This window comes from Phasianus colchicus, chromosome 4, assembly GCF_987193195.1.
Source record: "Phasianus colchicus chromosome 4, bPhaCol1.hap1.1, whole genome shotgun sequence".
Lineage (NCBI taxonomy): Eukaryota > Metazoa > Chordata > Aves > Galliformes > Phasianidae > Phasianus > Phasianus colchicus.
Window position 1 is genome coordinate 30,518,696 of NC_143439.1, and position 27,230 is coordinate 30,545,925.

At 41.3% G+C, this 27,230-nt stretch overlaps 1 protein-coding gene and 1 long non-coding RNA gene across 2 annotated transcripts in view; one reads left to right on the forward strand and one right to left on the reverse strand.

Annotated features, from left to right (window-relative positions):
- Positions 1-27,230, forward strand: part of LOC116231137 (uncharacterized) — a 644,852-nt gene that overhangs the window by 606,882 nt on the left and 10,740 nt on the right. The window lies entirely within an intron of this gene.
- Positions 1-27,230, reverse strand: part of TECRL (trans-2,3-enoyl-CoA reductase like) — a 52,883-nt gene that overhangs the window by 14,445 nt on the left and 11,208 nt on the right. Inside the window, exons 2-4 of the mRNA XM_031596726.2 lie at positions 24,798-24,849; positions 9,222-9,266; positions 8,564-8,667 (exon numbers count right to left, since the gene is read on the reverse strand). Of these exons, the coding sequence (XP_031452586.1) occupies positions 8,564-8,667; positions 9,222-9,266; positions 24,798-24,849 (201 nt within the window). The remainder of the gene's footprint in view (positions 1-8,563; positions 8,668-9,221; positions 9,267-24,797; positions 24,850-27,230) is intronic.

The following is a 27,230-nucleotide window of genomic DNA, read 5'->3' on the forward strand; positions in this document are numbered from 1 at the left end:
TCTACCTGTTTACGAGGGCCAGTAACTGACAAATCATAACTCAAGTGCATAGTATTGCTTAAGGGGTAAAGACGTTTAACTAACAGGCTAGGGGAGCTACCTGGGCTGCTGTAGAACTGTAACAGGTAAATAGCCATGGCTTAAGGGAGCAACACTGAATTTAGACTAACCTTCTCAAAAATAGAATGTGGCAGGCACTCTGACCCTCAGTGCACTGTTTCTCTTATCTCTCTTCTTAAGAGATTTGAAAGAAAATGTTCTCATCTGAAATATTCTGCAAGTAGATTTTGTTGCTTTGGGATCCGCAGCATTGTTTTATTTTCCCCTACTACAGGGGGAAGCTTTGGAAATGTTGGCCTTTAATAGCTGGATTGTCTCCAAAAGTAAGAGAGTTGAACATTCTCTAGAGGAGAAATGTCAAATTCTTTTTTCCACAGGATACCGTGACTTCTGTGCTGCATTTAGTCTGCATAATCCCAAGAGCAGTAACGCATGTGTGCCTGTGTGCATGGAAACATTTCATCAATGCTAGTCTGGGAGCCCACATCATTGCAGAACACACCACAGCCACGGGATTATTGGATTTTTGTCTTATTAACAGTTGCACTGGTCTATTCCCAACAATTTCGGGAATCACTGCACTAGGCATTCTACAAATACTGTAAGAATCTGCCTCTGCTGTTAAAACCTAATACACAAAATATAGGCATTGATGGATCCAACACATGAATTGCCCAGGCGGAGACGTGTGGTCTAGGATCAGCTGTGAGATTTGCAATCGAAGTAGGTATTGTCTGGCCAGCAGGGCTGTATTTGCCTTTGTCATGACTGCATCATATTGCTGGAACATAGTTGAGATTAGTAGCATTCACTTTTTAGAAGATGAGGTTCCATTTTTTTTTTTTGACACGTTGGATGAGTTCCACTCTGTTTCCCTCTGCTCCATCTCCCATGCTGCAACTTCTGCTCTCCTTCTCTGTCCCATTGATTTTAAATTCACCGAAAGTGAAAAGTGAGTTCCAGAGAAACTCTGCTACCAATACCACAAGTTCAAGCAAGTGGAAGGGAAAGTAGTCTTAAATTAACACCAGAATGCAATCACTTCTAACCACTGACAATCAAAGACAAGCACCATCCTTTTGCTATTGATCTTCAGTGAATATTTATCTTCTGCAGGAATGCTGAAACAGCCAATATTCAGAAGAAAATTACTTTTTCTTTACCATCCTGTGGGCCTGCTTAGATTATTTCGGGTGCAGCCAGATGTGGTGGTCCATAATAAACACAAAGGAGTGCTATTTCTCTATTACAATGTTCATAGCTCAAAATAATTCAATTCATCAATAACTTCCAGAAGAAATTGTCCCTTTTTTTTCCCCCATCTGTACACTCTATGTTTCTTATTTCATATCACGCATTTCATTGTCCATTTCTCTTATCTTCCTCCTATCTTTTTAAGTGTCTGGCATTATGTCCTGTAGTTATCTCTCACAGGTAGGCTAATAAAGAAGTCTCCAATCTGCTCGTCTCCATTTTCATCATTCAAGAGATGACGGAAGAATTGGGAAAATAATTGCCAAACAGTGATGGATATCATTCTGCCTGAGCAGAATGGTACCTCCTTCCCTAGAGTTTCCAAAAGCCCGTCTCTTTTTTAATCCTTTGTTCAGGTTATCATGCCCATAACACCTTGCTAAACTAAGTAACGACCAGGTCAGGAGTTATAATCCCACACTTCATGAGGCAGAGGGTATATAGAGGGAGAGATGAAAACGGTAGAGGTAAAAGGAGGTGTTTAAAGGGTTTTGTTCTCTGTAGTGCAGAGGGAATGAGAAGTGCATTTCCTGGCTGGTGGGCACAGCTGGCGTAATGCCTGACACTGTCCCAACAGGATAACTGCAGGATGGAAGGATTTCAGATGTGAGTTAATAGCATATTGTGTATGGTTTGGGAAAAGGCAGGAAAGAACAAAAGAAAACTATAAATAGAGGGGATGGAGTGGAAAAAGCCTGAATAATGTCCAAAAGAACCTTTACAAACAAACAGCCCATGGATTAGCAATCTTCAGATGAAGGCATCAGCTAATTCCTTTCTGTAACGTTTACGACTTGCCCTTTCTGTAATCCTGCACAACGCACCCAGGCTTGTATCGTGTTGCCTTTTGGCACAGTCTTACATTATCTCATGTATGACAAGCTGCAGAGTGGATCTGAGAAAAGGCCATACAATCTTTGCCATGCTGTTCCATTCCCATAGCTTGTTCCATATCATGTAGGGGCAGTTTCCCAGTTTATTGGTGCTGGTGGTGATAGTTTCTTGTCCCCTGCCAACATGGCAGCTTGTTTCAAGCAGAGGAAGTGATGTCTGCGGCGTGGGGGCAATGCCTGAAGCAGGACAAGGACTTTGGGCCACTGCATGAAGTTCTCAGCACAGCAAGAGATAGACAAAAAAGCTTAAGCATGTCCTGGGTAACTTGGATGGAAAAACAGCTGCAGGACATAAATTATCAAACAGATGGAGCCTAGTTTCTCAATTAATGTGAGACAAAGCATTGGTCACAGGTTTGAGCCTGGGTCAGACTGAGACAGTGTGTGTGCACAAGGAGGAGGATCTGCTGGTACTACACAGATTGTTGCTTTGTGCATGTGTACAGAAGGCAGCTGGGATTTCTGAGAAACCAGAGAGAAACAGGCAGTCCCATATCCCCAAGTTCCCAAATCACATTAAACTTAGCATCTAACTCCCTTAGACTCGTTGTACAATTTCAGCGTTATGCATTCTTGAGCTAATAATCATTAAGAAACTTCATTATTTCTACTTTGTATGCTGCGGTATCTCATTAAAGGTCATACAGTTACCTGGGGATGATAATGGCATCATTTTAACTTCATCTTTAAATCTTTGCCTTTTAAAATTTGTTGTATTTTCATGTCTGCAAAAATCCTCAGCAGCAGTAAAATCAGGTAGTAAAATCCTTAAAGGCTTCTTCAATATTCAGCGATTTTTGGTCCAGTTTTCATGGAACTGGCTGATCCATTCTATGAAACTTGAACAGTGCACACAGAAGCTTCCCTCGTCTGGGCAGATTTCACAGTGACTCAGTATTTACGAGTATTTAAGGCTGCATTGCAATATTTATTGCATATACCAGAGAATAGGAATGGATTTGCTGTAGGGTTTTATAGGCAAATTGCAGCTGACTCGGGAGCTGGAGAGTGAACAGTGATAGATGGCTCTGCTACCTGAGCCTGTGCTTCCTCCAAGGGAAAAGGCTGAGGAAATCACTGCTTCCTCCCATCTTTTCTCCCAAGTCTGAGCTGTCTGCACTAAAATCTGCCCTAAAATTTGTATTCATCATCTGCTATATAGGCATCTGAATGAAATGGTGCTTTTAAACACCTTGCTGTTACGAATAACCTCAACTAGCTCTTCCACAGCTTTTTTCATCCAGAAGTCTCAAAGTGCTTTGTAAAAGAGGGAAATACTGTTATTTTCTTGGCACGGAGATGGAACGTGAGATACAAAGAAATTCAGTCAAGGTCATCACACAGCATGGGCAAAGAACCTCACTCTCCCAAACTATGGGTCGCTCCTCTTTGTGCTCGCCCCACCTGTAGTACAGGGTTGGACAAAACTTCTCCATACAAAATAACTTTGACAGACTTAGCACATTTTAGAGGGACTAAAGCTTCTCACAGTTTTGTGTGAAGACTGACAAATTGCAGATGTCCCTTGTTTCTCTGATTACACACAGGACAGAGGCTACACTTATACACGGAGTCGCCCTTGGCTCCTTCAGCAGCAGAATTGGTGTAAGCATCAAGCTGTGTATAACTGCAAAAAAAAAAAACCAGCTTGCTCTTTTTATCTTTAACGAATTCCCTCTTTAAGCAGTAAAAACTCAAGGGTTTTAGTATAAACACCTAACCATGGGTTATGCAGCCTATGCTTTGCTCAACTAAAGCATTCGCCTCTCTTACAATTAGTATTCCTAGTAGCTCTCAACATCCTTTGTTGGCTGAAGAACGGATGTCCTGGCATGGTTCATCACAAGCTGGTGACATTTGTTGCCGAGACCAGGAGATAGAATTGCAGTACTGTCTGCCTTATTAAAAACAACATCTGAGCAATCCCAATCGACCAGTTGCACCATCACAGCAAAGGTCTCCTTTTCCCTTATCAGTTCATTTCATGCTGCTGCTGGGCATGCATGTAACAGAGTAACATAAAACCACAAACATATATGGCCCAAGGAAAAGCACAAAGAAAATACATAAGAAAAGGCAAGAAATGCAAATACAAGCTGTTCTCTCTCGATAACCCTGGAGGTTGAAAGCTATTAGGCTTAATTAAATGAAAAATAAAAACAATCTTGTGTGGGCAGGTTGCCGTTGTGAAAAGTTACAGTGTTGTGCAAGTTCCCAGAATTTGACTCCAAACAGCTCAAGACTTGGCCAGCTGTACCAAGGTAGAGCAACACTCACTGTGCACAGCGTCTTGCGTTCAAGCAGAAAGTTCTGCCAGGAACAGACTGCTAGCTATACTGTATTTGTATTACAAATAATTATGGTAGAAACGTAGCTGTAGAGGAAATAGTGACTTTTTTTTTTTTCCTGGAGATTGTCTATGATTAAATTCTCTATTGATCCAAGAGGCTAAGCAATCAGAAAAGGTTTGGGAAGTTCTTTCTCTTTGGCAATCTGTGTTGTAGCCATTCTTAAGCTGCCAACAGATTTGCATGGACCCACTTGTTCTGTTTCTTTGGCACTCACAGTTCCATGGAAGGGTTACTCAGATGGGAGGATCCTGTCCCACAGCTGTATTTGAATTGGCCACAAAATATGCAAGGTCTATTAAGTGTCCAATGAGAAATACATTCTCCACCTATACATCCTGTACAGCCTCAGCTGTTTCTCCGAACTTGAGCTCAGATTCTTTCCTAAGAAAGATCTTTCCCAATGATCTTTCAAGTTTTCTTTCATTTGTCTTCTTCCCACTGATCCATATGTTTGCTGGGAGTCCCAGACCTCCCACTCCTCCATTTTCTCCAGACCTCTCATGCTTAGGTGTTAGTTTCTACATTTCCAAGTTGAGCAGATTCTTTTTTCATTGAAAAAATTATTGAAATAATTCCAGGAAAAAAAAAAAGTGTATATATATATAAAACTTATTATATATATATAATCCTAAACCTGCTTAATACAGTTCCATTTTTTTTTCAGCCAGCTTTATCACAGAATCATTACAGTTGGAAAAGGCCACTAAAGTCATTGAGTCCAACCATCATAGCATCATTATGGTTTACACAAACAGAAATTTATTGAAATAGTAACTCAGAATAATTTTTTTTTCTCTTGATTATTTGTGTGTACCACAGAGCTGTGTGGAATCAATCATATAAGGAGGGTTTATAGTGTGTATACAAGAGGGGTGCTGTGCAAACATAGAGGAAAAATATGTACAAACTGAGCTACGGTCTAAGCAAATGGAGCAGTTCTGCTGCCAGCCTCAGTATTTTAAGGCTCCCAGGAGTCAAAGTATTTAAGCAATCCTTAATTTTAACTCAGTTACAAAAAATATTTACTGAAGTACTGTGTTTCAGGGTTAATCTTTCTTACAAAATTCACAGTCTTGGAGGTAAAATATATTTTTCACAGTTCTGTGCTGTTTTCTCAGTTCTATTTCAATCCTCTGGTAGCCTGCCTAGGCAGCAACTAAAAAACAGAAGCTGATAAATCAGAAACTGCAAGTGCTGCTCAAATAAGGAAAGCTTTAGCACGAGTCTTAGTTTTAGCAGGAAGAATAGCTTTTTTTTTTCCTTTTGACAAAGGCAGTAGCATGTATTTCTAGCAGTAAAATGTCAATAATGTTTCCAGAAGTCACATTGTATGGGAACTGTTGAGTCATGGCCTGAACCACTGATTGATCACCTGAGGCAAAGACTAGGTTCAGCCTTGGGAGCACAGATGAAGGTAATTCAGCTGTGTGACCAGAAGGGGTAGAACCTGACTCCACCCCTCCTAGACCCCATTTAGGGGCTGACTGCCACTGGGGAAGGGTCTCTTCTGGAGATTCCTTCTTTGTGGAGTTCTTTGTCATGAGTCTGAATCTTTGAATACAGGTGAGCATGCCTTCTGTTTGTTCCTTTTCCATCTCACTATGATACTCTTTCCAACTGTGTATTTGTTAACTGTACACACGTGTTGCATTGCAATATAAAAAAAAAGAGGTCTCTGTCAAAGATGCTTAGACCCCAAATAGGACAGATTAAAAACAAAAGCCCATCACTCCAGTGGTGGGAATTTCCAGCACCTGTGGGAGTACAGTCTCTGCAGGAGACATACAGAAGAGCTCTGTAAACTCAGCTCTTGTTTGTGTCTCTGCAGCATCAGATAACACATCTCAGGTATGCCTGCTAGGTGGAATAAGGGAATTGATAACGTACGGAAGAGAACTGTGTGCTTCAGCTAATGTTTGCCTAACAAAAAAGGAAGCATGTCAGGGGGAATTTTTTTACTGAAGGAGTGCTGAGGCTCTGGCATAGGCTGCCCAGAGAGGCTGTGGATGCTTCATCCTTGGAGGTGTTTGAGGCTGGGTTGGATGAGGCCCTGGGCAGCCTGACCTGGTGGGGGGCAGCCCTGTCAATAGCAGAGGGGTTGGAACCAGATGATCTTTGAGGTCCCTTCCAACCCAAACCATTCCCTGGTAATATGACTTAGGGACTTGGTGTCCTTGATTCTCAAGTGATCACCCCATGTGTGATCCCCATTGAGATGAGAAGCCCCAGAAGATCCATCACTGTGCTTAGTTTTCCCATAGCCAGATCCATGCCTGATGCATCATCCCTTGGAGCAGCACGCATCTCCGCGTGTTCCTGTCTATTTTTAAACTGTGGATCTGAATGTGGCCCTTTGTACTTCAGCTACCCTTTTGCTGATGAGGAAGAAGTATTTTTATTCTATGCCTTATTTATTTAAATGTCAGCCTTTTAAATCAAACCCGTCCCTGTGTGCATAAATCTGAGGGAACAGCAAGGGGGTTGAATGGGAGCTTTAAGCATAGTAATAATAGCAGTAAAACTATACATCCTGTGTACAAATACATTCTTAATTGTTAGTGTTAAAATACAGTCTTTTATGAACTCGTTCTCTGTTGCTGTAAACTACCTATAATATAAAATCTCTCTGCTATTTAAACTAAATGACGTGGCTAGGAAGAAGACTTCTGATGAATGAAGGCAATTTAAAACGTGGAACAGAGCGGAGTAGGATGAGTATTCAGAAAGCCACAGTCAACTTTTTGCACACACAGATCAAATCATTAAAAAAAAATGCCACTGCTTGCAGTATCAGTGTGTAGTCATAACTGCTCTATTTATAATGCAGTACTAAGCTGTAGTTATATTACTGTCTACTGCTACATAAACCATCAGGAAAGGAGAGAATAAATAAGGTTTGTGCAGATTTCTTAGTCTCACTACTAGTGTGAGACCACACTACTCACACTTCTTGCTCTACAAGGAAATTTCATAGTTGTTTTTCCGTAAGGGGTATTTCAAAAGGCTATAGCAGAGGTGGGATGGTTTAGGGGGATACAGGATCTCAGCTAGCATTAATCAGTATGGCCCATGGAAATCAGTGGGGACGAAGCCACAGCCTTGGTAAACGCACATATCTCTACTAAAAATGAGTAGAGGTCTCAGAGCATAATCTACTCCAATTCCACTTCATAAACTGATTGTCACCACTTGGGAATTTCAGTCCTCTCTTCAAGCTGGGAAAGATAAATATAGGTCTTATTCTTGAGGGTGAAAACCTCAGAGATTGCAGCACTGGGAGCTATGTGCTGTCCTGGTGAGTGAGAAACATATGTGACCTTTAGCAGGACAGATAGATGTGTGATGTCACAGCGCTGACTTAGAAGCTCTTTCTTCTCAAAGTCAGGAGCTATTCTAGCAGTGACATCCACCTTAAGTGTACTGGTTAACTGATAAGAAGCATGTCCATTTCTTTTAAGTAATACTTATTAAACCATAGTGAGAGGAAAAAGGTGCTATCATCTGCAAACCACTTGAAGTCATGACACTACTGAGCATATTCTGCCTGAGATCCTTGGCCTTGCTACTCTCTCATAACTGTTCTTTGGGTAAGCAAAGAATAAGATGGTCCCATGCAATAATTCTCCTGCTTTAGTAAGAGGATTACCAGAAATCCGTATTTTGTTTTTTAATAACCTCCACAGGAGCCTTGAAGCAAATGAACGTATTTGGCAACAGGTCCTACACAGGCATAAACCCTAGATAAGCTAAAAATGTTTTTTTAATTGATTTTTTTTTTTCCCCTTGGGCAATATTGGTATGTCCATTTTCTAATCTTTAATTGAATGTTAGAGTTAGCATGTTGATAATTTGGTTTAATATCAATTTAATTCTATTCAGACTGCGGTAAAATAATTACACTATTTGATGTAGAGAAGGACTGGCTGAGGAAGCTGGAGCAATTTGATTCTGCAAGACATTGTACATTAAGATGTTTCATGCTGATTTTTACAAGGACATACTTACTGTGGTCCAACCAACCTGCTGACCCAGGTCTGTAAAATACAGTGTAATGATGGAGGACGCTGCAAGGCTTTGAATGTTAACAGTATCCTTCAAATAGGGCCCATCTGGAATGACAGAAAGGGAAGGGAAAATGGCACAAACAGCACACATCTGTTCAGTGGTTTAGCATAATGCATAGGCTGCCCTGCTAATGGTCAGATAGTTGAACCCTTTTCTTTGTGCTGAACTCTGACTATGCCTGAAATGTAAAAGGCACAGCTTGTTTTCCGTTTCATTTTGGTGACTTGGTGCTTATTTTCCTGGTTAGCAGCTTATAGTATTTCTATGAGAGCTTCTCTTCCCTCTTTTTCTCAAAAGAACGAGGCTGACGTGACGCTGGGTGGCAGTGCACAGGAATTGTTTTGATGCTGTCTAGACCATTAGAGAGACACAGTTTCATAGATTACTTTTAATTCTGTCTTGCAAGACTAATGGGAAAGTCAATGTTTCACAGCCTCTTGGTCACTGATGACTTTTGATAGTTTTTGTCTGAGTATTTTTGTTTTTAGGTTGTTTTACAAGAGGTGGCACTACCATCATGATGAATGCAAGTTCTTGGCAAACTTGCCAAAGGCTTAGTAATATGTTGGGCATCTTTAACATCTGTGTGAATACTTACTGCGTTCCAGTTGCAGGCCAACACGGGAAGGGTACCACTGGGGACCTGTTCAAATCACAAAGCATGACTCTTAATTTCATGGCGTGTGATCTACATTTCTCTCCTTGCTAGTATACTTTTTAGTGGATGGCTACAAATATGAGGTTAAAAAATCTTCTTTGGGTATTAACTATACAAGGAGAGCATAAGAGAGCTAAGAGAAATGCACAATACATACATAGTTGGAGCAGAAATCTGTATTCCCCAGTCAAGAGCTAGATAAGCCAATCTCTCTGTTTGCACATGAAAAATACAGTGTGCATGCACCACCATGGAGTATAAAGACCATATTTCTTACAATACTTGCCAAAAATCCATTTTAAATGGAGTTAGTTTAGCTTCTACTCCCAGCATGATGCTTTTTGTACCATCCAGTCCCATAGGGGTGGTTTAAGAATATAAGATCTGACTAGGAATATGCAACTAATGCTATTTCTTAATCACAGATTCTCAGTCAGTAATCCCATTAGGCAGGTTGTGACACAGAAAGCAGAGGTATCTGGGTATGTGTCATACTGACATACACGTGATTTCCACGATGCTCATTGACTTAAGGATGTTCTCTAGAAGCAGTTTTTTGAATGGTCTAGTTTAAAGGCTGCTCTCAGATGTACAACAACAGTTGGATGTTCCTATGAGATGCCCTTTGATTTTTGGATGGAAACCAGTCAGTTCAAAGAGGTACCAATCTGTGGCTGCTTTTGTGTTTCTCAGTGCAGAGCAAGTAAGTGCCAGAGAAAGACTGCAGAAAAGATTGGCTATCCAAACTGTTAACTTTTCCCACTCTATGTGGTACCTATATTTAAGAGGCTCAGAGCCTACAGCTTTGCAGACTGGAAGGGGAGCAGCCTAGACCAGATGAGGACCAGCATATCCAGTACACTCTCATTTCAAAAGCACTTGAGCTATATGTGAGTTTTGTAGGCAAGCACAGGTATTAGATTAACCTGTAAACCAGCACTAATAGCAGGAGGTGAGACACCAAATCTCATCCATCAAATAAGGCACAATTTTTTTTTTTTCAAAATCCAAAACAAACCATGGCTAATGAAGATAACAGAAGGAAGATAGAAAAAGAGCGGTCTAACTTGTCAAGGAAGATATTATTTGCTGCAGGATAGCAGATATTAATAGTTATTTGGGATCCTGAAAGGCAGTGTACCTTTGTTAAACTGGAATCTTCCCCTCAGCATCCCCCAATTCAAACTACAGTATGTTTCAGTAAAAGACAATTTACTTAATCCTGTGAGAACATGCTTTTAGGTATGACCCATAATCTGCACAGGGGCAAACAAAGGTGGTGTTTAGGCATGTCATCCCACATTTCCAGTGGTTTAGCCCAAGTGCACTGTTATTTTTGAACATACTCAAAGATCTTGTCAGATGGGAGAGTGCCTTTGCTGCTGCTTGTCTGCAGTGCTGTTGTTACCACACTGCTGTGTCTCTGATTTCTGGGCCATCCATAGAATGCCATGTGTATTTTGCTGGAAGGACTGGAATTAATTGTGATTAAGCTAAATTCAGTGTCAGAAGCAGATAAATTAGGTGTCTAATCAGCACACCAATTAATTCTTGCTACTGCCTGTCAGAATAGGGGCTTGATGGCTCCCTCCAATACCTGGAGCCAGCAGGAGCTGGTAGATTAGCTTCACCTACCATCAGCAGGAGTTCACAAGTGCCTGTACTCCAGACAGAGTAACTAAGCACTCATTAAAGACAAAGACATAGCTGCAGCTGTGTGCAATGCTTGACAGCCTCTCTGAGTTTCTGCATCTGGCAGAACTCCTCTTGCTTCCAGGAGCTGGAAGGTTTCTTTTTTCCAGGGAATTTACTTTTAGTAGTGTATACTTCCTATTTTATTCTTATTAAAGCTTTCATAGAATCACAGAATGTCTCGGTTTGGAAGGGACCTTAAAGCCTACCCAGTTCCTGCCCCCTGCTGCAGGTGGATCAGGCTGCCCAGGGCCCCATCAGTCTGGCATGGAGCACTCTGAATACTTTACATAAGGCACCAAGGGAGAGGTTAATGGCAATCCAAGCACATAGGTGACTGAAGTTTATCTTGCAACTCCTACTGAGTATAAGAATAGTCATGACTTATTATCTACTCAATACGACAGTGAGAGTACATGACAGCTAGGCATCCTCTAGAGGTCGTGTTCCCTGTGTGTTCCTTGGGATCAGCAGAGCTGCTCTGTTCCTGTATGCAGAGTTCATGATTTTGGCTCAGCATTTCACACTTAGACAAAAGCTGGAAAAGCAGTTTAGTTTGTAACCCACTTGTATATCCAGACTGTTTCTGACTTCCAAAAAAAGGCAGGCTTACCAGAACATAAGGACCATTATGGTGCAAACCATGGGTCTGATTAGCCAGTATTAAATCCTTCAATGATTACTAGTATTGTGGTTTCTCCACTGTATTTTCTAGATTTCTAGTATTTCTGCAGAATAACTTTCATTCCATTCCTTGCAGCATGCTGAAAGAGCTGTTGAAATAGCTTCCCAGTTTTCCATCTCCTATTTGATTCTTTCTATTCTCTTGACTTATCCTTGAGGATTCAGAATGTGTTTCTGTCTTTAAAACCATCATCCCTGAATACATGCACGTGAGCACTTGTAGGCTTTCCCCATTCCTTATCAGAAAGAATATTCACAAACCACTTGATTATTTTTTTCACTGTTAGGATGCAGACAATGTTCCTTCTATGTGTACGTGCTTCCTTTATTCTGAAAATGTAAGTAATTCAAAGTAACTGTTAATCCATTTACCTTATTCTGACTTCTCTGTCGTGAATCCGTTCTGGCTTTGTAGGATGTTTTAGTCCAAAACAAAAAAAGCCAAATATTTGTTCTGAAAAAGTAAAACTCTTGTAATGCTATTACCTTAAAACATTTTAATTTTTCCACTGCAAGAGCAGAAGATAATATTTTCTTGGAAAGTGACAGTGAGGTAAAGAAAGTAAACACTGAGTTTGCTTTTCATGTTCTGTTTTTAAAAATGAATGTGAAGAAAACTGGTTTGAGACAATACCTGCCAGTATTTAAAACCAAAATTTAAACATAAGCCAGCTGATGCATTAGAAGGAAGGATATGTAAAAGCTGATGGCCACCTTCAGTTTGAACAAATCCATCAAATGTAACCACCTGCTAATACTGAAGATAAAAAGGAAATGTGCTATTGAACAACCATTCAGACACTTACTAATATTACAGCTTCCACATCGTACCCTGTTGCCAATGCTTCAGTTCATTGCCTGTTCTGGGATCAAATGCCTATTTATCACAGAGTATTTATGAAGTTGCATGGACCTGCGTGAGAGCAAAGGTTGGAAAAAAATACACGATGAGGATCTCTCCTACTGGGAAATTGTGTTTTTTAGGACTCAACCCTGCAAAAGCTGTTCCTCTGGGGAACAAGGAGTTGAAGAAATGCTAACAGAAGCTGATGGACATAGTTTAGACATAATTAGCATATTGACTTTCTGTGAACAGCTAATTTTATTATCAGTTAAATTGTTTGCTTCTCACTGTTTTTCACCAGCCATGCATCTCTTATAACAAATAGGGTTAATAATTAGAAGCAATACCTGCTGTGATATGAATAGGATGATGTGAACAACAAAATTACTGTAATCAATCAGCAGCAGTGTGTTGCTTAAATTTGCAGGAGTACAGGAAATTCTGGGGAACACTGTGGCACCTATAGCCCTTACATAGTCACCAAAGGTCAGGCATTAGCTGAGGAATGTAACAGCCCTAGCCTGTATGAACTGACTGTGCCTGAAATACGCTCATCACCTTAACCAGACTGTCATTTTGATATGTCTTGCAGGAATAAGAGGCTGCTAAGAAATACTTACATACTGATGTGGAGGAGAAGGTGTTTTTGTATGCAGTATATGGAGGCAAATACAGTGACACACAGTTTATCTGAGAACTAACACTGAGGTCTTTCTTTGACAAGTAAATGCTGAACAAATACAGTCGTTCTATGTCCGTGACCTTAAAAAGCACTGGTCACAAATGTTCTTTCTTTGGGTTGGAGCAGCTGTATTTGAGCACTCTCAGGAATAGAGAGTTATCAGTGTACTGACAGTCGCAGCCTTGCTGGTCTGAGGTTTGCCTGCCCTTGCTTCACGGAGCTGACAGCAGGAGGCTGAATGCTGAAATGACCTGAAGCTGTTGTTTTCTGCTTTGCTTTGGAGGAAAAGACTGTGGGATTTGTTATGCTAGCATTGCATGCGAGTGATTCTTGAGCATGAACACAGCAAGGCACACCTAAGAAAGCATAGTAAAACTGAACTGGGCCACAAGACCCAGAAAGAAAGTATCTGAAGGTATTACTGTGCTTACTTTCACTGACAGCTGCTGAGTACTGTACTGGCACAGAACTGGGCTAGTGGAGCCAGGTGGGAAAAAAGATGATGCTGTTTCCACCGCTTGCTAGGTCCTGACAGCATGGGACTGGCCCTCCAAAGGCACCTGCTGGATCCAGAGTCTTTGACAAGGCTGTGTTTTTCATTGTACAGCACCTTTGATGTGCTGTATCAGAACGCCCTGAGAGGGAGCAAGATCTTGAACAAGATCTGTGTTTTTGTGAGAAGTCTGTGGAGAGAGCAGGCCCAGCTCTCCCATTCAGTAAAATCTCAGCAGGTTTTAATAGCTCCGTACCCAGGGATAAATCCCTTTTCTTTCTCAGCTTCCATTTCCCTCTGTAGTGCTCAGGGATATGATTTAGGAGAGGGTTGTTAGAGTTAGGGTAGTATGGTTAGGTTGTGGTTGGACTTGATGATCTTTAAGGTATTTTCCAACCTGAGCGATTCTATGATTTGTTTCATTTGTAAGCTTTCCAGTCAAGATCTTTGGCCAGGTGTTTTCCAAAGGCAGCTTGACCCCTAACTGCTATGACAACACAAGTAACCACTTTAAGAACGTGAAATTTGGAAGAGGATTGGCTTGATCATTTATTTATTCTATTCTTTTATAATACATCAATGCACCTAGCTGTGAACACATTGGCATGGGGAGAGCAAGCCACGGGCAGGCCAAAGTGATGCCTGCAGACTTTGGCTATACCAACAGTATGCCACCCTATGCATTTCTTTTTCCTAAACAAGTCCTCAGACTTTAGCTATATTCCAATCAGGTAATAACAGATAAATTTCTTAAGAGTCAGCATAGTTTGTAGTAATGAAGATCAATTGTTGTTAGTAGCAAACAGAATATTATTTGTCATTTAGAGGTCGATTTCTGTCACTAGCAAATTAAGCTTTCAATTTTCCATCTCAAACAGCTTGACACTGAAACTAACTGAAAATTTAGACAAGCAAAAAGCATCAGACACTGAAAGCAAGCAAGCATGAGAACAATACTTATATGCATATTCGAATAATTAGGGGGAGAAAAAGGAAAGAAAAACTTGCCTTGTGCATTTCAATTTTCCTTGTTGCCTTCTACAGATGTTATAATTAATTTTGATCTTTGTGTGTGGAATTGCATTTAAATTAATGTGCAGTTAATGGGCAAGGAGAGGGAGTGAGGCTCACCTTTTGTTTTGTTACTAACAACCACAGAGCAAAATACAGAGAAACAAAACTGATAAGGGAATTCCTGCAAGGAGGTGAGGAGGTGCCAGATACACAGTGCTGCAGTAGTGCATCCCAAATTAAGTCTTATGTCTTCCTAAAGACTTCTTAAGTCTTCCTGTAATAAGTCTTATAAGGGGCAGCTGAGGGAGCTGTGGTTGTTCAGTCTGGAGGGGGGCTCAGGGGTGGCCTAACAGCTCTCTGCAACTGTCTGAAAGGAGGCTGTGGCGAGGTGGGGTCAGCCTCTTTGCCCAGGTAACAGTGATAGGATGAGAGGAAATGGTCTTAGGCTGTGCCAGGGGAGGTTCACGTGGGGCATTAAGAAAAATTTCCTCTCAGAAAGAGTGGTGATGCATTGGTACAAGTTACCTGTGGAGATGGTGCAGTCACCATCCCTGGAGGTGTTCAAGAAAAGTGGAGATGTGGCACTGAGGGATGTGGTCAGTGAGCATGGTGGGGATGGGATGGGGTTGAACTGGATGATCTTAGCAGTCTTTGCCAGCCTTAATGATTCTGTGATTTTTATATAAAACACGGTTTTGTCAGTTTGCTGACCGTTTTGCTGTTGTGCAAGAAATGACCCGAACGTGAAAAATTACTCATTAGGGGACATGCAATTGACAAATCGTGTGTTTCAGGGACTAGAAGGTAATGGTCCTTCTTTGTCTTGCCTGCTCGTGTAATAAGATAGGATTTCCAAAAACACAGCTTGATGTTTGGTGTTTTAGGCCTAAATCACCTAATCTCCTCACTTTAGGAAGTACTTGGTGGTCCAACAAGCTCAACTTGTGCAGCAAAGATAGCTCAAAAACTCATCTGTGCCTCCACCTCAGATGTAATGGGCAGAGAAGAGTCCTACCCCAAGCCCTAGCTGTGCTTCTTTAAAAGCAGTCCTTAGCCAATTAGCTAATAAAATATGCTAATGAATTATCATTTTCTTTCAGTATGTGACTGTACAGCTCTCTCCCCAGCCTCTAATCTAATTAGAATGCATTCCCTCACTAACCCTAATAGCAGCATTTTATTTTTCAACTAATGGCTGCACCAATGCCATCAACAATCAAGTGAACACATTTGAGCTGCCATGATTTCTTCCTTAGTGCAAATTAAATTCTCGTAAATTCGTTCCTAGATTCACCACACTGAAAATGAATCCCTGCTAATAAGAGGACTAAATTGTAGCTTCTCCAGAAGCCATGAGGAAGAAGCAGCAAAGAGCTGCCCTGCCTCAGCAACAGATCAGATAGATGAGTCAGCTGCTCTGTGATGCCCCCCATGCTTCCCCTAGGAGAAGTTTATTTCGGCTGGTTTAATTCTCCCATCCCACCACTTTAATTAGGTTAAGTGGAGGCTTCTGTGCCTCAGAAGCACGGCTGTGAGGCTTGGGAAACTGCTCTTACCCCCTCTGCATACTGGAGATAACTAAATGCAAGAGCAGGAAATGGGTAGGTGTACAAAGAGCTATTAGAAGTAGACACCTAACAGACGCTGTAACTGTGGGGGTCAGGCGGGGAGAGAGGCCAGTCTGCATTTTACATCAGCGCAGCCAGGGAGTGAGCTGCAAACACAGAATAACCTGCATGTTGATTATTGCAATGGCTAATTATCTCTAGCAGCAAATATATTCAGGATCATTGCGGTTTAGGTACAGTTTAGAAAGAGGCAGAACTCCTCACTACAACATTACTTTTATTGTAAATCATTTGTTCAGCTTCTTGTCTTTGAATACCTGCTTTAATTAACTTGAAATAATGGTAAATATCAAGATTTCTTATTTTGATTGTTCTTAGACATTCTCCTCTTACTCAAATAGCAAAAATAATAATAAGCAGGGTATGAACAGAACAGAGCAAACATGCAAACACATCACTGTCACAGGGTGACGTGTTCCACATCTGAGGTCTAGGCAGGGTCCCCTGCTCTTGTCCTGCTCACCTGAGGTACCTCTCAATCTAGCATGAGAGTTCTTTCCTCTTCTGTTATCTCAGCGTGTTGGCTCGCTTCTGTAAGAAATCTCGGCATTTTGTTACAAACATTCATCTACACAGCTCCTCCTAAGAGGAAACTACTGCATCTTTTTTGCAGAGCCATCTGCTCAGCTCTGGTGTCCAAAGGCATGGGGACCCTTGCAAGAAAAACCATGATGTAGACACAGCACACTTAAAACCCTGAAGTGATCTTGACCCTGCCATCATCATCAAGCATCTCATTAATGGCCATGAGATTATTTTCACAGTCTTGAAGAACCACTGGGGGTTTTCTCATCTTGAGTTGCTTAAATCAATATTTAGCCTGTATGAATGTGGTGGTGAACAGCAGATTGAAGTTGGAAGTCAGATAAAATTATAATACCAGAGGTAGGAGCTCTTTGAAAACAAAAGTAACTTTGGCATCTTCAATTCATGGTTCAGTAGGCTATAATCCTTCATTTTATCTGTGAATTGCACATTCTTTAGGGTCTGGATTACTTCTGTGGGGCCTTGTACTGTCCTTTTCTCAGTTGAGCCATAGCCACTGTAATAAGACACTTTGTAAGTAATAACAGGCAATTCTGATAAACAATGTTAGTTGTTTCTCATCTAGATCTGTCAATTGCATCTCCTGCAAAGCAAAGGAAAGCGAAGAATCTAGCTATGAAATTTCCTTTTCTTAATGAGGCATTTAAATAGCATCTCACATTTGTTCTCCAGTTGTTTACATAGGATGTCATTTGTGATGCATTGTTAGAGCCCTGTAAATCTCAGCTGGGAACAATATCCCAGAGAGTAGAGAAGACCAGTTCTGCTTCAAGCTACATCTCTATAGATTCATTGCCTTTTCTTTCGTTATATTATTCATCTGAAATGATATCTGTAATCCAGCTAATGAAATGCAGTAGCATTGCATCAGAGAAAGCATCTGCCAAAAAGAGAAAAAAAATGTGAGTTTCCATTAAAGTTTTTGAGATGATCTTCTCTTTTCTATTTCTGGTTTGAAATATCCTTCTTTTTTTTTTTCCTGAAGATCAGCTTATTTCATATTCATTTAATGAATAGCCTAGCTTTTGTTTTCTAGACACCTTGCTGCTTCCAGTTCAATAGGTCATTAGGCATATATTTAAGTCATTAATTGTCCCAAATAGTTCTTAGGGATCACAGCCAAAACAGACAAAAGAGTGCAAGGTAGATGAAAGGTGGGTTAATCATTCCTATTTTATAGATGAGAAAATGAAGCTTGAAAGGAAGAAAGTGTCTAGCACAAAATTCACCCAAGTCAATAACATGACTCCCATTGGTTTCAAACTAAACATCAAAGATCCGTGCACCAGATACCAAATTCATTTCAGTGTAAATTAGGAAACTTTAAACACCCCAGCCATCCCTCTGACATTTATTGTTATCTATAAAGACCAAAATACTTGAAATATTTGTCCTAGAAGTGCTGCTTGAGGTCTTACGTGGCTAAGTGCATTGCATTATGGACCTGCATGTGACAGGGGGGTTGGAGATTCATGATCCCTGAGGTCCCTTCCAACCCTGGCCATTCTGTGATTCTTTGGCACCAACTGCATAAACCAAAAGCCAACCATAGTATTAGTTACTGAATTGGTTTCTTAATACAGTGCAAACTGAGATTCTTCTTTATAACCACATTTATATTTCAGAAAGCAAAATTCAAGGGATGTCTGATCAGATACTTCTCAGACTGATTTAATATCTGCTATATAACTAACAAGATTCAAGCGACTCAATAAAAGTGAACTGCAGCTGCCTGGTTTTCACACTCTTCTGGAAGGCTACCAGGTAGCTGCAACATTATGACTGCAGCTGAAGCACACTCTATCTTTCCTTTCCCTTTGGAAAACTGGCCAGAATTGGTTTTTTTTTTTTTTTTTTGTTTTTTTGTTTTTTTTTTGTAATTCCCTCTTTGAAAAGGAGAAAGGTCTAGCACAAAATTCACCCAAGTCAATAGTGTGACTCCCATGCTATTGTATGGGGAGATTGCAATTTCAGGTGAAAGCATAAGCTCTAAATTTGTAGTCACTTTAAAGATGAAAATCACTAAGTTAACTCAGTTTGGCTTCTGCTTTCTGTTAATTATGTTGTGTCAGTGATGCCACTCTCATTTCCTGGCTAGCTATTAGAAAAGAAGTGAAAACATTCCCAACTCTTACAGATATGCTGCAATTGCCTTGACAGATAAGCCATAAACTAAAGCCACACAAATCTATGCCAACAGATGGACACTTGCATTTTGTGTAGAGAAATTTGCACAGATGATGTGCCACAAATAAGCTGATTTGGAGGTTGTTCTCCTGTAACTTCTTGCTGGGGAGATCAGATCTGAAGCTTACTGGTCAGGCTAGCCTCCTGGCTACATCAGCAGGCCAAGGCAAGAATTCAGGCTTCTGTTCTGACATGCACACTCTACAGAGACAGGATGCAATTTACTCATGGATCAGATCGGACTGGGAGCTGGGGAGGAAGATGGCAGAGATTCTCCATGGCAAGATCTGTTGCTCGCTTTGCTTAGCTTTGCAAAAGAAGCAAAGAGTTTAAATATGTACAGAGCTCACTGTACTAGTAGCGATAAATTCAAGGAGTTTGTAGTCAGGTGAGTGGTGTCAACAGGCTCAGAGAATTAAGAAGATCTTAGAATGATGTCATTTGAGGGATACTTACATTCAGTGTAACCTAGTCTCCCATTAATATCTGCTGTGTGGCTAAGACAAGAGACATATAATTAGAAAATGAAATAAATCTCATCATATTCCCTCCTCCTAATCTAGTCATTTTCATTTTGGAGTTCAATGCAGATAAATGAGTAATTTACCCAGATGAAATCACTGTACTTCATACTGCCCATTTGCAATAACTTCCCATCCCTAGTGTTTCACCTTCAGTGTTAATTTCTAGTTGAGCTATAAATGCAGAGAGAGGAAAAAATATTGAAAACAATGAGAGGATGTGACTGCCAACCCTGTGCATCCTGTGAATCTGCGCTGGGGATGCAGATGGGCCTGTGAACTTTGCAGCAAGACAGCCTGCACAGGAGGATATTGAGCATTCATCTATGGATTCAAGCTGTGTCTCTGGGTAGTATGAACTGCGTAGGATAAAAATGGGGAGGAATGACTTTGAGATTTGTTAAAAGATCTATTTTGCAGCTGCCTTCCTGCCCAGAGACTGCTGCCGGCTCGAGGCAACTCAGGCCAGTACCAGATCATGGCCCTGTTTCCAGAAGATTGGCTTCTTCAAAGCCTGACGTCCTACTATAGATCAGGAGAAGGATCCCTCTTGAGGGTGCTGTGTCCTAGATATCATTTATTTGGGTCTCTTCAGTTGGTGAGATACATGAAGCGCTGATGGTTGATTGACAGGCCAGGAGCAGGAAGTCAGCTTGGGAGAGCCATAAATAGTGTAATTCAGCTTCTCCAAGTCCCCAGCAGGTGTATTCATTGGGCACATGAGTCTCTCCGGGCATTAAAATTGACAGATTTCATTAACTTGCTTCAGCCTGAGAATCCAGCTGTAACAAACAGCGTGGAGAAATCAGAGGAACTGCAGGTTCTCAGCAAGACTGTGTTATCAGGCAGTCCTGACTGTACAGAGCCTGTAGGCAATGCAGTGGCTTAGCAGTCACCGTTGTTGCTGATACTGCTCTTAATGACTAATCCCCACAGCATCCTTCCCCACCTCTTTGAGCCTTGCAGTTTAACACTGTGGACAGCCTCTAGAAGGAAATTATGTGATGCAGAAAGAACAGCCATCCTTTCCAGCAGCAGTACTGCATCCAGCTCTTGCATTTTTGCACAGAGCTCACAAAATGGAGAATTCTTCCTTAAGCCTTTTCACTTGAAATCATCCTACCAGTTCTTGGATATCGTTAAAAATATAGAAGATATAAAGTAGAGAGTTCAGGAAACATCTGGACAATGCTCTTAGTTAAATGGTCTGATTTTGAGGTGGTCCTGTGAGAAGACAGATGTTGAGCTCAATGTTCCTTACAGGTCCTTTTCACAGAATCACAGAATGGCCAGGGTTGGAAGGGACCTCATGGATCTTCAATCTCCAACCCCCCTGCCACATGCAGGGCCAAGAACCTCCACATTCAATACTAGACCAGGCTGCCCACTGCCCCATCCAATCTGGCCTTGAACACCTTCAGGGACGGGGCATCCACAACCTCTTTGGGCAGCCTCTTCCAGCACCTCACTATTCTCTCTGTAAAGAACTTCCCCCTGACATCCAACACATGATGTGAGTCTATGATACTATGCAGGATACTGTGCAGGATGAGAGCAGTAGCTGAAATCTGGCAGATGCATAGCAATGTGTTAGGATGCATTCAGCTCACATGGAGGAGACTAAAGGAGAGGTAAGCTCCCAGCATGAAGTAGGAATTGCATTGTTTCTCTCCTTGTCCTCTCTCCAGAGGAAAGCAACAAAAAATATTTTGGTGGTTTTCCAGGGGATGTAGCTCTCAGGATCTCTATAGAAACACCTGCTAAGAAGCAGTCATAAGATTGTACAGCAGACCACTAAAGTTTCATAATGTCCAGAAATTACGCTGTTTATTCTTGAGTGCCACCTACTGACAATTTCTTTTGTAATGATTTACTTTCAGTAACGCTCCTTATTTAACATACTTTATGTAACATTTGCTAGTTTAGAAAGGATGGCCTGCAGATTTGGATCTCAGTGATTAGAAGTTAGCATCTTATTGGAACAGCTAGCAGCTTACAGTGTTCCTGTTCCTTGTTTCCTGAATACTTCCAACCCCTCCGTAGGCTGGGATATTCTGCATGTGTTGTTTTCAGCCCTTGCTTCTGCGCTTCTGCTTTTCTTTTTCCTTCTGTCCATCGCCAGGCTTCCTTCCATCTGCCCTTCCTTATTTGCCTGCTGCTTCTGCCTGGAGGGCAGTTTCTGATCTCCCTAAGCTCATTCTGCTGACTTCAAAGTGCAGTTACCGTTGTGCTACCTCCCTGTGCAGAACAGTGCGTCCAAGATTTTGTGATGGTGTTGCAGAGATCTGATTTCTCCCCTCCTTTCTGTTCTTCCTCCACTTTCCAGAAACTTCTGTGTGGTAGCCCTGAAAATACCGAATGATCACTGACTCCATTATACTACTTGTTCTAGATGTATTTTATTTTAGTTATGCGATACTTGGATTTGCGTTATTATTACTACAGTTCTTCATTTTCTATCCATAAGATATCCTCCCCCACTGGTCCAATACATTTTGAAAAGACAAAAAATAAATTAAAGGTGAAGATTTATTGCCAAGGACAAAAGCTTGTGAAGTTTAGTCTGCAAGCGTGGCAGCCTGGATCTACTATCTGCCACAGAAACTGATGGCCAGAAAGCTGCAGCAGGCAACTGCGGTTCTGTGCTAACCATGTGCTGTGCATCTCTGCCACAGTGGCTCCAGTGTCCAGGGGCTGATCCGAAATTGTGCTCTTCAGTCTGGAGAAAGCCTTTGAATTCCCACGGAAAGGGCCATATGTCTTAGATAGTTACCTCCGCTAAATGCTTATCGATCCCTGGATCTCTAGTGATACAACTGGGATTGCCCTGCTGAACTCAATGCCACAGAAAACAGCGTTAGCTTTGACTGGGATTGTTTCCGTAGAGAGAGTTTTGCTGAAATGAGATCCGAGGAATAATTCCATATTTGTTCCCAGATTTGAGTCTGTATTTTTTCATATAAATACAGATCCAGACTAGTGTTTGACTGACTTAGAAACTACTGAGCAGTAGCATGTTATGTGTCACTTGCATTCCGTTTCTTTTATTTAATGATTAACAGTCCCCTGCTGCAATTCGTAATGCAGTCTTTCTCCTCTGTTCTTCAATCAGGCAGCAAAACCTGATCAGTGACAGAGACGATGCTTGTGAAATTGCTGCACAGGGGTTCCTCTCACTCACTGAAGGGCTGACAAGACACCAGCTGAGGAGAAAGCTTAATTGCATGGGTGATCAAAGGATAATGCACAAGGACAGGGAGACTGTAAGGGTTCCGTGTAGAAGTGTTTTAGCAAAGATTATAGGGAAGATGTGAGTCTGGCACATATGAAATGACAGAAATGAATGCATGAGCTAGTACAAATAGACACTAACCAAAGGCATCCACAGATCAGCTTCAGCCGCTTCCTGGCTCTTGCCTAAAAGAACTGTATTCTGTAAGTTGTCATCCCCCAAACTACACAAAGAGAAAAAAGGGAAGGTTTGTTCTTTGCCAGTGGAAAAGGAGAAGGGGGTAACCTCATGAAACAATAATACCCAGGCTGAGCTGGGAAAGAGAGATCAAAGCAACGAGCTGGAATGGGAAGAAATGACACAGGACACTGTCACACAGTTGTACTCGTGAGAACAGTGGGAATTGAACTTAGAAACTGAGGACTGAAAAAGCATTGAAGGTATTTGCTAGCTCTTCCATGTGCTGTAAAGGGCTGTGCTGCTAGAGATTCAGTTCATGGTTTGTATTATGCTTTGTTGTACTGTTTCTTGTCTTCTATATTCAGCTCCACTTACATCACTGGAAGCATTTGAGAAGTAAGGTACTTCTATATACAAAAACAGGTGCCATTAAGATGGCTTATATGCAAACTTGTACCATTTTACCCCAAATCCATTAAAAACCTCGTTATAGTTAAACTGGGATAAGTCTCTGTGCCAGTGATCAACTGATTTAAGCTGAATCAGTATAAACCCAGCTTCAATTGATTTAAGAGAGTATCAGCAGAAAAGCACGCCATTTCACAAAATGATGGGAGGACATATTTTTATTGAAATATTAAATCTTATGCACTCCTTTGTTGCTTCATTTCTAGCCTATGTTTGTTTGGCCTTTATTTCCAACCCTCAATTCTTTTGCATCTGTTTCTTATCAATTTAATAGTGCCCAGTTCAAGTTAGCAGGCCTTGGACAGACCTGCTTATCCCACGTGAGTGACATTCAAGGCTATGAGTCCTCACCACAAGGAGCGTGCTACTTTCCACAGGCAGAGAAGGAGAAATGTGCTTCCATTCTAGGAGCAAGACATCAAAATTGAGCTCTCTACAAACACACGCAGTATGCAGAATTCAAAGCCCACCATACGTACATTTACACCTGGTAGCTTTCAGGTATATTTGGCCTCTCTCTCTCTAAATTACTAACCCAGCAATTCATAAAGGATAAAGGGAAATACCATCAAACTTTGGCACTCTGCTTTGCTGTTTGTCTCACCTTTCCTCTCATTGCCTCTAGTGAGAGCTGGATGCATATGACTAGGAGGTGGCAGAAAGAAAGCATCCAAAAAAACTGTTCTTTTTCCTGGAAGCAAGAAAAGGGGCATCTTCAAATGTGATTGCTCATTTCATCTCATGAACAAGGTCCATATCTGCAGTCTGTATGTGCCAAAAATTATACGTTCCTGTGCTGCTTTTTCTTTACCCATGGACACAAAAAACAAAAAAGGGAGGCTAGAAAAACGGGAGTTTGCCCAGACTGTTAAGGAACTGGACAGCGTTGAGTTAATTGAGAACTTTGCCACCTTGCCTCCATGATCCCAGAAAAGTAATTCAATCACTCTGTGCTGGGGCTTCCTGCTACAGTAGCTGTTCAGTCCGCATGGTCTATTTACAACCAGCTTGAAGCAGTCTAATGTTATCTAAGCTTATCTAATATAACCCTGGGAGAGCAAATGCAGCTGAGATCTTGAATTAGCACTGTAATGTTAGAAATGGGATAGAAAAATATTGCCCCTCTTGAGCTAGTGGTGTTAAATAATGCAGTCCTCTCCTTCCAGCCTCTCGTGTCTGTGATAGCTACAGAAGAACCTTACTCCAAATGCTGCTCTAATTTAGCACTGGAGCTGTCAAGCCAGCCTCAGCTTTTGTGTGAGATTTCATGAAAAATAAATTTGACTGCTTCTCTAAGCTGAAAGGCCTCTAACCATGCCTCCAGCCTGCTGGCCACAGTACTTACAGGCTTTGTGAAATTTGTGTTTCACATCTAGGAGGGTAGATGATGGAGGTACCTAAAAAAGAAAACAAAATGCAAGCAGGTTAATTTTTCCATCTTTTTCAAGCTGAAATGCCTTCCCCCCCATAATTGTAGAGGCAATTCAATTTGTCTGTAAGTTCTTTAGGCAACAATAAAGCAAATCATTAAACTCCCATCTCACATTTTATTTGCATCTTACCCAGCCACTTTTGCATGGACAGCTGAAGGGTAAAATCCCAAGATCAGGAGAGAAAGCTGCTGGCCCTGCAGAGGCAGCAACTGCCCCTAGGATCAAACCAATGGGCCATCTTTGTTAGCTTTAAGCTTAGGTTCAAGCGTGTTTGGACCTGGCTCTTAGAGACGTGAAGAGGTTTTCCTCTGGAGCCAGTAGTAAAGGGGGGAATCTCTGTCCTTTCTGCTTGAAATGAGTTTCTTTCTGCAAGCTGTCTTTCGTGTGCAACAAAGCAATTCAGGTGTCACAGTGTTAGGTGGCAGTCTGGAGGCCATTTAGGCTCTATTTTATTATGTTTATTGATTTCTTAACACACTTTGTACAACGTGTCTGAGAAACACAGTAAGAATTTACTGGACTGAAAGGCTTAGAAGTAGCCTGAATTTACAAGCAAAAGGAATGGAACACTTCAGAAAGAAATATGTTAAGCTTGAGATTGAGGTGGCAGTGGCAAGGGTCTGGTCTTAACAAGACCATCCCTTTGCAGTTGACACTGATTTAGTATTCTGTGTTGATGATTTAAGCTCAGAGACTAAGTAAATTAAAGTGTATCTTAACTGTGGGGACCCACAGCCAGACAGCAGAAGGCAGAAAGCTTCCTTCCCCAAGGACTTCAGGTACCTGTGCTATGTAAAATTGCTGGCTCAAAAGCTACCAATCATCACAAATAAATAAACTTACATCATTTGACACCCAATACGAATATCCAGTATACTTGTCATTAGTGCATAGGAGTAAGCCAGCATTTTTCTGGTGAGAATATGAATAGGCAGAAAAAAGTGTGTAAAACTAAGATTTTTGCTAGCTCTGTCTTTGGGTTTAGATGAGAATACTGTCTTTTCCACAGTTAGAGAGAGAGATTTTCTGTGCACTGGTAAAGTCCAGATTTGCAGTCATTTCATGCAACTTCCAGTAGAACGGCACATCCTCACGTGCTTTCCTTTTGTAATGTATACAGCTGCTTTGGACTTGAATAGGAGAGGAAGGTTTTGGTTTTGTTTGTTCTTTGTTTAATTATTATTTGTTTTCAGAGACTCTAAAAGTACCTGAAATTGCCTTCATACACCTCATAATTTCACATCCATGAAGTCTGGTTCCTAGACATGGATGCAAGTGGTATTAGGTGGCAATAACCATAGAGCACCCAGGACCTTTCAGGTGTCCTAGAGCAGGGCAGGTTTAGAGGTTTTCCAAGCTCAAAGAAAGGAAGCCAGAAACCTTGCTCAGGACTGATAAAAATCAAGGTACTGCCAAGACAGATAATGACCACAAGTTTCTCAAACTGGGTACTTAAAGAACTGATACTAAATACTGATTGCTGAATACTCTGAGTCAGTCACTTTATCCCATAAACACTGTTAACCTGAGCACGCTCATAGCATAGAGCAGCCCAAGAGCCTCTTGATCTCCCCTTGAGCAGGGTTGCCCTTCATGGTTGCAGCTCCGCAGAGATCCCTTACACTTTGATGACAAGATACCTTGCTGATAGAGATACTTGGTAAGTGATGAATAGTTTTAAGCTTTGTTAGCTTTTCTATAATTATATCTTAGGTTGATTGTGCTTATATAAACTCTCAGACATAAATCATTGACCAAATACAGGAGTGGATTCCATGCTTCTGTGGTTCAAGGAGTTTAGAAAGCAATGGGGTCCACTCTGAACCTCAGGACTCAATAAGGGTCTCCTGGATGAGTGTGTTTAATCCTATTCTCTATGCAGTAAACAATCAAGTGTACCCCACCATCTGAAACCTTGCTAATTTTCTGTCTTATTTAAGATTAAACTTTGCTAAATAACTATATGATATCAATATATTCCTGCTTCCTTCTTATGAGTGAGGTGTTTGAGTTTCTAGCTGTGACAAACTCACAACCAGATCTGGTGTTTGAACCACATAGTTGGACTGTGCTCCCTTGCAACATTTATGAGTGATGCAGAGCTCATTAGCAAGGGCACTGCTGGGCGGGTGTACGTCCAAGCTGCTAGAGGCTAGAGCTGCTTTTAATCATGCCAGCTCAGGATGGATAGTTGGTTGGTTGGCTGGTCATGTTCTGGCAGCTCTGTGTGGCACCACACTGTGTGGGCTGCATGTGCCCAGGGAAGGCCTGGAGCACGTGTTCTCAGCCAAGAGGGCAGGAAGACATTTGTTTTGTGGGCCAGCTGGTTTGGACAAGGGCTGTTC